General features: G+C 39.3%; 1 protein-coding gene across 1 annotated transcript; it reads right to left on the bottom strand.

The window, feature by feature from the left end:
* Positions 1 to 2,107: 2,107 nt before the first annotated feature.
* USP26 (ubiquitin specific peptidase 26) lies at positions 2,108 to 4,834 on the bottom strand. Its single transcript, XM_010998994.3, has one exon. It carries the CDS (start codon positions 4,832 to 4,834, stop codon positions 2,108 to 2,110), a length of 2,727 nt encoding a protein of 908 aa, XP_010997296.1.
* Between the last annotated feature and the right edge of the window lie 6,783 nt (positions 4,835 to 11,617).

The raw sequence follows: 11,617 nt of genomic DNA, 5'->3' as shown, positions 1-11,617 counted from the left end.
TCCACCTAAGCCATCCGTCCAGGAGGACACAGCCCTCCTGTCACAGACACCCCAACCATCTTCCTCACCTACTGATTTGCCCTGCATTTGGAAGTGCAACACGCAGACGAGCAGCATATTCAGAATGTGTAATACTCTATACTCTGCACCAAAAACTTTTTATCTCTTAAAACTACTGGCATCTCCATTCTCCTTTCAAAACAAAATTCCCTTCACTCTTACCAAAATTCCCACTTTGATGCCTATGTAACTAGGCTGAGACATAACTATTCTAAAGAAGTCAAAAACCAGAAATTGAGAAAACAAACTGTCACTCCCCTCCTTTAAATCTAACTGTACCCTTATCCTTCACCCACTCCAGCTGCTAAAGTACTACCCAAGTTGAACAAACCTCCCATTATTGTATCTGCGACACTTTCTTCATGGGAGTGATTAGTTCAGTCTAGGAAACTGCCACCCATCCATCTCAGCAATCTTCAGCTCCTATTCAGAACTCCTTCTAGATAACTGTGTTCTGAACCAACTTTGTTTCCCAAACTTTGGAATCTGGTTTTCCCCTTAGAGGCCATTCTCTGACTTTCCCACACCAGTGAATTCCAGTTCACCTCTTTAAAGATCTCCAGGATTAAGAGCACCAACAAGCTCTCGGATTACACAGCTGTACTTAGACTGTACCTCCTACACAATGGGGACATACCCATGTTGGTAAAGGTGCGACTGAAAGCTCAATTCCTTTATGTGATGTGAGAAAGCCTCTTAGAACAAGTAATTTGTTAATAACAAAGGTACAAGGCCTTACAGATTTACTGTCTCAAGAGACAGCAAAAGGCTAGGTTACAGAGATGGCATGAGCTTAATATCAGAATTGCTAAATCCCTGAATTATATAGAGCTTCAACAGAATATGACCACTTCAGGATCCGTGAGGCTTGTACCCAGAAGCAGATCACATTCGGGCACAAGTTTTTTTGACATGGTATCAAATCAGTAACAAGACTTTCAAATTCTACAAGTACACATTAAAGCATGTATGGTTTACTCACTGAAGGAATAAAGCCACCATACTGTAAGGTACAGGTAAGCACAAGAAATCTGATATTAGTCTTGTAATGTTGAATGAAGATTCTTCAAGGCTTCAGATAAAGTTCTGGTAATCAATGTTCCTTTGAGGCAATCAATGCAACTGCCCCTCCGAAAAAGACCAAAATGGCACGGCGGTTTAGATCACCAAGAACAGCTTGCTAGCAGACAAACTGGAGAAGTCGTTCAATTTCTTGAGGGCAAATCAACTTCTCCATCCTCAAGCTTTAAGCTTGATGGTATATAGCTCTCTAGGCATTGAGGAAAAGGAAGACTTTAGCAAACCATTTGGAGACTTGATTCGGCATTCAGTCTCATCGATATATGCCCAAGAGGATTCATAAATTACAAGCTTCATTAGTATTTATTGCCAGGACCTCAGCAACTGGTTCTTTCATTTGTCTGTCTTTCCAGCACTCCAGAAACTATTTTTTTCCCATCAAATTGCTGAGTATGATCAGCAAAAGAGTAATTTGTGTGTGTGTGTGTGTGTTCTCATTTTAGTAAGTTTACAAAGGAAAGGCATATATGAATATAAGATATAAAATTGCAATCAAACCCCTTTACCAAATACAAACAGCAAAATATACCAAGATACTCTACACACTACAGCAGTAGTTCTCTAACTTTCTCAAGCATCAGAATCTCCATCTCACCACCCCTTCACCAGAGTTTCGGAACCAGTGGGTCCATGGTAGAATCAAGAACTTGCATTTCTCACGAATTCCTCTATGCTCCTCACGCTGTTGGTTTGAGGACCGCACTTAAAATCCACGTTGGAATATTGAAAGTACAGTTCCAGTCTAAGAGGAGAGATGAATGTTTATCAGCCAGAACTGTGTGACTGAGGTGTCCATACCAGAGTTAGAAAACAGATCTCCTCATAAGTGTTTCTGCTTGAACTTTGGTCCTGGATGCTAACTGCCCCTTCATGTTTGGCTGGAGTTCAGAGCTTTCCTTCCATGGAGGAAGCGATAACCAGAGAGGCAGTCAAGCAGATCTGTGCAACCAGGAGTCTGTTCTTCTTATTACTCCTGAGGAGTCTCCCTTGCCTCTTTGCTTTGAGGCTGAGAGTTATCCTCCCTTCCCAACAGCTCTTCAAATATCTCGTTGTGCATGTAAAAGAACATGTACCCGGTGCGAAGCCTAGCCTCCTGCATTGCTTCCTCTTGGATATTTGACACCTGAAGATCATTGTAAGTGAACCAGACTTGCCTCTCAAAGTCATAGGTATCACTGATATAATGGCCTCCATCTGGGGTCTTCCCAAGATGGCTGACAACACCAATGAGCCGATAGGCATTACGATCTCCCATCTTGGCGTTTCTTTTCGGTTTCTTGGCTTCAGGTCCCGTCTTCTTCGTATCTAAACAATCTTTGTTTCGACGGGTTTTTCTGGAACCCAATGCACGTGGGGAATTCACATTGGTCTCCTGGAAACTTAATTCTGTAGTTCTTCTGAGGTTCTCTGTGTACCTCTGGGCAAGTGGCTTTGGAAGGCTTCGAAGCAGTGCCATCCAAAGGGCTTGTTCATAGACTCTCATCTTTTCATACTGGTAGGTCTGTTCAGCCACTTTGTGAAATCTTTCTGAAAGACTTCTGGGTTTTTTATCTTTACAAAAATCTTCAGTAGTCTTGATGATACCCTCAAAATCTACAAACATATTGTTTCTCTTGTATTTCTTTCGTTTTGGATTTCTATGCACTTCTTGAGATGTGTCTGGGCTGCTGGTGGGTTCACCTTTCAGAGAATGGGAGTTGTCTTCCAGATCCATCAATAAGTCTGCTAACAGCTCTTTTGCAATGATTGCTACATCTCCTGAGTTTATCAATGCGGACTCTATTATATTTAGGTCAGAATATTTTCCCAGGCATTCTCCACTCGAACCTTTATGACGAATGTGGCATTTTTGAGGTTTACACTCTTTGTATGATCCAATGTGTGGAGGCAAGGAATCCTTGGATTTTGAGGTCAGCTTTTTTGACCGTGTTGATGAGCTGATGGTTTTGGAATTCATCTCCTGAAAGATTTTTAAGAGTTGGAAATCCCTAATATGTGCATTGTTGCTTAAGGGACATGGTGGTTTGGTACTTTCATCGCAGTGGGAAGATAGCTTTAAATATTTGGAAATAACGACTTCTTGATCATCTTTCCTGAAGGACCAAAACTCATTAAAGCTATAGCGTTTCAGATGAACAATAAGGACCCTCGGTAGCCTACTGAATTTGTGCACCGCAACAGAATCCCTGTGCATACACTTCTCACATTCATACTCAAGCTCTTCTGCTTCAAAGAAAAGATCAAAACTAGACTGAATAGACGAGGGAGGTGTTTTCACTCCTTGGGGAAGGCTGATGGAAAGATAATTACTCACTTCTGTCTTGAGAACAACCTGCCCACAGGCTTTACAAATAATAGAGCGCAGCAACTCAAACTCAAAATTAGTGGTGATAGGACAAATGACCACTTTGGTGGCAGCACTGCCAGCAGAAACCTGTTGAGGTGAATTTCTTTGCTTAGATTCAATTTTAGTCTTCCAAATTATGTTGAATTTTCGCATGTTTTCTTTCATCTGATCTAAACAGTGACCTAAAAACTCATGAGCATCATTCTGTGTGTTGTCAGAGAATATTTCTGCAACTGCTGAAATGGCTTTTTTAATACTCACAAGTAACTTCTCCTTGACTTTTATGTTATAAATATCTTTCAAGACAAAGAGCTGTACCAAGTACATGCTAAGTGCATCAAGGGGAATTTTACCCCATGGGAAACCCTGGCTGAGAAAATCATCAGCAAATGATGGAATTGAAAATATGGACTGCAAAACTGCATTCATATAACAGGTATTTCCCAAATTGGGGAGACCCTGCCATAGTTTCTCTGGGTACAAGTGAAAGGTCATCTTGAATTTATCCCACTCTGGGTCATCCTCACCAAAGTTTGGTTCTGACAGAAATGCCAAATATAATTTCTCAGACAGTCTCTGGAGAAGATTAGCGCCATCTAGGTAAGGATTTCCAGTAGAACGGATCTTGAATGAAGATCCAACTTTGAATTTCTTATTCTGTTTTAACACTTTTAACCTCAATTCTTTCTTCTCACTGCGGCTTACATACCTCAAGGGATTTGTCTTGGATATCTTCTTTCTTAGAGAGATAATCTCTTTCAGGAAATTCTTAATCATCTCTGAATCAGTTGATAGCACCCTTTTCCTCTTCCCATATCCATTTTTTAGTAACTCCTTATAGATAAATGTTGATGACGTTGATGTAAACAGAGGCATCTCCTTAAGATCAGGTGTTCCATTTCTTTTTCCTTTCTCAAGAGATCGACTACTTGACTTCTTATACATTTTGTTGAATGAAGTTTTGTTGACTGACTTCTGTATTGTGGTGCTGGCAAAGACACTCTTGTCATTGTCAGGTCTTATGGGTGTTTGAAGATTATTCTGATGGATTCTTTCCAAGAACATCTTCAAATTTTCAGCATCTCTGGAGGATAATTTTTCAATAAACAAGAAGCTATTATTTTGGAAAGTTAAATGCAAGTGATTTTGTTTTTTTCCATAGGATCTAAAGATCATATTTTTAATATTATTACTTAGCTGAAAGGTTTTACATTCTCCAATGAAATAGACTACCAATTTAACTTTCTTCTTTCCTTCCACTGTTTCAATGAAGGCTTCTTTTGACTTAGACATCCCAGTCTTCTTGTTCCATATTTGGACAAAACCACGTACCATTAGAGCAGTCATCCTTTCTTTACAGATAAAATACTTGTATCTTAAATTATTGACAATCTTAAAGTTCCAGTTTGCAAGTTCACCTCTGGAGACAACACCAAAGAAATAGTTCTTTAGTTCACTATACTGAATGATCCTGTTTCAAGCGTTGGTTTTAGACTAGAGCCTCTTCAGATTCTGGATATCCAGTCCTTTAGTGATAAAACCAATACCCTTCAAGAGCTGTCCACAGTTACATGAGGGCAGAATCTTGATTCTCAAGGCAAGGCCACCACTGGAAAAAAATCAAGAGAAAATATTTAAGCTCTCAGAGAAATGCTTGGATAGAACTCAGACTCCACTCCCATGCACTAAATCTCCTTTCCACTGAAATACTAGATTCAATTCTGATTAATTTCCATATTTCAGCTGAAATCATTAAACACTTGGAAGACTTTCAGTACATAGCTAAAGAGCATAATGAACAGCGTCTCAAGTGTATTTATATAAGATGCTAATCCTCTTGTCATAGAATGACCCCAGAGGGCAACCACCATAAGTGAATAAGAAAGTGAGAGGCCCTATGCAGCCCTCAACCCAATAACAGATGAATAGTTCAATCTACCTCTTTCCAAATCCTGTTATGTTCCTTTCTTTCATGTGGCACCAGGGTAAGTCTTCACAATCTACTCCATGTGGGGGCCTAACTACCACTGCTAAAAGCAGGTATCAAAGAATTGGCTATCTCCAGCTGCAATGAACCGAGATGAACTGGTATGTTGTAAGCAATCCCAATTTATATGATAAGTGCAGGGTAATTTAAAATTTAAAGCTATACTAAGCAAGACCATTAAAAAAATCATGTTTTTGAAAGTTAGTTAAAATGATAATTGAGACTCAGTTCAAGACTGCGATAAAAAAAAAGATTGTGCTTACTATGCTTTACTATTGAACAAGCAAACATATAGTATAAAAGATTTACAAGAAATGGGATATGATGAATGGAGAGTTTCCCATTGGTTCCAATGTTGGCTTCACTGTTTCTATGGAGGCATGCCCAAAGTTTCAAGGTCAGTATAATCCATGCAGAGTAAGAATGCCCCAGGTTAAAAAAAGAAAGAAACCAATGGCATGGAGCCCTTTTGGCCCTTATACCAGGGTAAAACCAAGTCAGCATTTCAAGCGTCTTTATTAACACATATAAACTTCTTACTAAGTCCCAATAAACATATTTCTACTTTCTGTTTCTTAATGCATCATCATACGGCCTACAGAAAAACTGGCTACGGTTAACATGGGTGAATTATGTACAAAAAAACACCATCTCCGGGATTTTTAGTCCTGCTTTCCTCCTACCTGCAATTAGGTCTATATTATATTCACCTGTCTAAAGTAGACCCAGCAGTAGATTCCCTGGGTCAGCTGGGCTGAGGACTGTCATGAGGTCCTGCAGTATAACTGGCCAACCGACATAGGCAGTAGGAAAATCACATGCAACAACCTCTCATACTCTAATAGGTCTTATACTCTTTTTTCCAGAAAATACTATCTGACACCTTGAGGCCATACATAGCCATCATCCAGGGCTAATTATGGGATCTGAATTAATGAGTGTGAGATCTGTCTGTGTTCTAGACTACATGGATTGCAGAGTGTAAAGTGACCATTTTTATAATCAAGAGTCTAGCACTATCCTTCTTCTGATTGTCTAGAGTTACTTCCACGTCCTCCTCCAACTGATTACAGTTTGTGACTAACATCTACCCCACCCAACGCAAGCTAAACTAAGTAAATTTCTTGAGATAATCCCACTTCTCTATTCATCAGGTGCCTTGCTTTCCAAACTACCAGTGAAACATACATTTCACCAAGTTGGGTGGCCCAAATTTGGCTGACTCAGGTCATTTCTGGCTTGAGAACTTCACAGTCATTCATTTTGAACTTCAGTCCAAGAACTCCCCAAATAAGTTCTAAGGTTTTGTGAACACATCACTCATGAAGACACCTTAGCACCTTTTAATTAATCTCACAAAGTAACCCCAATTCTTCACATGTTAACACTTCCAAGTACACAATGCCTGCTTCAGGACAAGCCAGATGCCTCTGGAAATTCTGTTCAGCATCCTGTGGGGTCCCTAACATCACCCTACCAGAAAGGAAGTAAAAGGAGGTGGTAAGACAGCAAATCACTGACATATAGGGAAAGAGAAGATGCCATCAGGTTATGAGGAACCAGGACAGTACACAAAGATCACCACGGCCTACATGTAAGAAGTGAGGGTAGAAATGAAAACCTATCACTAAGTGTTCCAAAAATATGACAGAAAAAGATCAACAAAGAAAACCCCACCATGGGTAACTGCCTGTCATTCTATATCAACTACAAATGGTCAAAATATACAGAAACTTTCAACCAAATGTCCCACCTTTCCGAAAATGTCTTGAACATCCTATGTGAACACTCCCTAAACTTGTGATAATGTGTTCAAGGCAAGGACAAACTCTTAAGTACCAAGTAGGAACCATTCCCAAAGCCCTAAATGTTCTAAGATGACATTAAAATGGACTTAGGATATATTGCTGCTCCCTAACAACCAAGACATCATCCTACTGGAAATGAATATTTCTCCATAAAATAGAACGTTTTCTTCCAATGGCCAACAGTATAAGCCCATTGGTATTGAGCACTGTACAAGTATATTCAAAACGGCAATGTTTAGTGACCCTCCTGACAAATATTTACCATTAAGCCAAGCCAAACCTTAAATAATGAGGTATCAGAGATCAATGCCCTCTTCCCCTACCTGCTTCTTTCTTGCTTAGCCTTCCGCAGGACACACTAGTGACTCCAAGGAAGTTGTATTAGTGACTAGCACACCATTGACACCGTGGTCAACTCTAGAGTATGTGGCTCCCTGATAAAAATCAAATAACAATTTCTTGTGCATCACATATAGGCTAGACAGGCTCCTACAACCAGCTCTGACCACAGGGTGCACATAATCTGAACTAGCTCCCTGTACTCAGAACCAGCAGGGAGGATCAGATGTACTTCATCACTCAAAATTGAAAATTTCTGAGTAACTCTGTAGTGGGCCAATCGGAATTAATGAATAAGTTAGCACTTAGCACTACAAATGTTTTTATCAGAAAGCGTGTATCCAAGAATTGATTGGAAGTTATGTTTTCTCCTACATAGCTAAATATCCTTCCTGAATCTTGTTTACGTTATTAAGTTGCTCAGCAAACCCTGTCTTGATGAATAAAACTAAATGAAACTTCTGCTCAATCTTTATCCAAATTATCAAAACCTGAAAATTGATGGAGCATACATAAATGAGATTTTTGTTTTATCAAGTATTTTATCTATCAACCCATGGTCAGTAAAGTAGGGACTGCACCCATCCATGTACAAACGGGCAAATGCATCCAAGTGAGAGAATGACCATATTTATCATGGTGGAAATGGAGCCATAAAAACATTCAAGCACAACAGCAAATCTAAGTGGTTGGATTATTTATAGTTCACAGTTCTAGTATAGATTCAGGTAAGAATTTAAACTATTTCCTCTCCACAAAGATGTCTTAATTGCTTCTATTTCAACCACTTGAGACAACCTACAACCCCAGAACCACTTCCAGTCTGCATTTAAAAAGTCTGTAATCTCAGCTGATCTATATTTACCAAAAATTGTTGTCCACTCTTTTTAATGATAGCTGAAATCATCTAGACTCTCATGGCATTTCCAGTCTCTGCCTTCAAAGGTACAATTAAGAGACATGTATTTCCAAAATGATGGCTTTATTTGTCATCCCTTTTTCACAGTTCAACCTGCTTACATTTCATTCCAGAATAAAGGGGACTTCTTTGAGCCCACTGAGCACAGGAAACGAAGATTAAGGATCATCTTGCTGATCCACAGAAGAGCGATCTAACCACTACCCGCCTCCTCACGTGTCTACCCCCTTCTTGATTCTGCCTCCTCATTCAAAGGCTTCCTTTGACTGCTTGGTTTCTTTGGAATATTTTAAACTAAAATGTCTCAGTTCTCTAAGACTTCCCTAAAATAAACTTCGGTGTAGTGATATTCCTCCTCTCTTGCCACTCCCACACCAGATTCAAAACATGTTGATGACAACTATATTCTGAAGTTATGAAAGCCAAAGTACTTATCTCTCATTTTACCCACAAACTCTCAGTCCATTAAATGTGATTGATCACTGACTAGTACAACATACTGGGCCAGCCACTGATCTCAAAGTATACCTAGAAACTCAGAAAGTTGCACTACTCTTATCAGATTTGGAGGCATGACCTATGGTGTCAAGAAGCTGGTCATAAAGTAAAAATATTCTTGGTAGAAATGTTTTCTTTGTTGTTAATTTACTAATTCACTCTGCATTGATCTTCTTGGTCACTGAGTATTTGCTGAGCACCTGCTCTATGCTGCATATTATGATTTCCTGAGTGTCTGCTCCATGTCAAGTATTGTGGTCAGTGCTCTCAGGGACAAAGGGATATAAACACTCACTGTACCTAAACAATTTTGATTCTAAAGATCACTGTGTAAAAACAACATTTTCACTACCATTTTCCGGAGCTTGACACACACCCAGGGTGGGAGCAGTGTTTGATCAAAGAGAGCACTTTCTGGACTGAGATTTATCGAGCCTACTCACAACGCTGCAAAATGATGAGACTTACCCTTATCCTTCACAGAGCAAATAAAAATTTGGTCCTTGGGAAGAATGCCTGCAAACTCGAGAACCTAGAAACCTAGGTTATTAATTCTATATTAAGATAATTTAATAAGGACTTGTGAGGCTTTTGGGGTATTTACCTTTTGTATCCTGTATTCCCACCATTCATGCTTTCATTATTTGAAGACCTAGAAAAACTACATGGCAGCACTATTTACAGGAGCCAAGACATGGAAACAGCCTACATGTCCATCTTCAGATGACTGGATAAAGAAGCTGTGGTATATTTATACAATAAAATACTATTCAGCCATAAAAACCAATAACATAATCCCATTTGTAACAACATGGTTGTCCCTGGAGAATGTCATTCTAAGTGAAGTAAGCCAAAAAGAGAAAGTAAAATACCATATGAGATCGCTCATATGTGGAATCTAAAAAAAAGAGAGAACATAAATAAAAAATAGAAACAGACTCATAGACATAGAATACAAACTTGTGGTTGCCAAGGGGGAGGGAGGTGGGAAGGGACAGACTGGGAGTTCGAAATTTGTAGATACTGACAGGCATATGTAGAATAGATAAACAAGATTATACTGTACAGCACAGGGAAATATATACAAGATCTTGTGGTAGGTCACAGCAAAAAAAAATGTGACAATGAATACATGTATGTTCTTGTATAACTGAAAAATTGTGCTCTACACTGGAAATTGACACAACATTGTAAACTGACTATAACTCAATAAAAAAATGTTAAAAAAAAAAGGACTAGAAAAACTTGAAAACCAATGAGAATACTCTTTCAAATTTCAATATGCATTTCTCATTCCCAAAGCATTCATTACAAAAGGAGAAAATCTGGAGGTGGTTACAGCCTAGAAGCAGGTGAATAAACCCAGAAGGCCCTTTAGACTCAATGACTATGAGAAAGTAACATCTCTATATCAGATCTCTTCCACTGACACCTGATTACAACTGTGATCACCTATATAAACTCAAGTATATGTTTCTTTCACTGAACAGGTGAGGATCAAGGTACAGAACGTGGTTTAGCACAAGTGATGAGCTTGAATTATCATTTTCTTTTACAACTTCTTAAGTTTGAAAACCTGTAGAGTGAGAGAACAAAGACAAACCTAGCATATGGTGAGAAACGCTGCTGCGTTACTCAAGCAAGCCTCACTGGACAGAAATGATGAAGGACCCAAAGGTAGTGTGCTAGCCACTGTGTGCACTAAGTAAAAACACAGGGCCATTACTCAGTTACCATAGAGGTTTCCAGAAATTTCCGGGTAATCCCAACAAGCCCAAGCAAGAGCTCTAAACAACCAAACAACTTCATCTCACATTTATTTTAAACTAAACGCAGTTTAGAGGCCTTGGGTAAGCCAAATCCGCTCTCAGGTCGCATTAAACTAACTGGAAATGATCATCTAAGCTTCCTTTGAGGACTCCATTCTATGAGACCACAATTCTAGTTAGAATATATTTAATAAGCACACTGGATTTCCCAAGACAGTGCAAATAAAAGGCATTTTCCCCACAAATTAGGTGATGTGTATTGAATCTGGGCTTGGAAACTACAGTCACCAAACAAAACATACTGGATGGGAAGTAGGTGAAAATGCTGGTTTCAGCAAATGGGAAGAGGGGATTCTCAAAACCCAACAGACATTCATCTATCCATTCATTTTTGAAGCAAATACATATGGCATACTAGCAAACATTGTATTGCAGCTCTAGGTATAGAAGAACGAAAAGAATAGGAGAAAAGAACTCATGTTTTCATAAAACTTTCATTCTATCAGGGGGATAATAGTACACAAACATAAAATACATAAAATACCAGATGGCGGTAACTGCTAAAGAAAACATAAAGTTGAGGGAACAGGGTGCGCCAGTAGTGGTGGGGCCGTGCTCATCGCTCTACACAGAGTGGCCTCGGAAGGCCTGACTGGTAATGATGACATTACGTAGCAAGGTCTTGAAGGAAGTGAGGAAGCAAACAGAGAGATACAGGGTGCTCCGGGAAGAAAAAATAAAAAGGCCCTCAGGTGGGAGTGTGCGTGACACGTTAGAAACAGAAAGCAGAGCAGTTTGGCTGGAGAACAG

This window comes from Camelus dromedarius, chromosome X (genome assembly GCF_036321535.1).
Source record: "Camelus dromedarius isolate mCamDro1 chromosome X, mCamDro1.pat, whole genome shotgun sequence".
Classification (NCBI taxonomy): Eukaryota; Metazoa; Chordata; class Mammalia; order Artiodactyla; family Camelidae; genus Camelus; species Camelus dromedarius.
The sequence above is the reverse complement of the archived record's forward strand: the minus strand, read 5'-3'. Positions and strand labels throughout refer to the sequence as shown.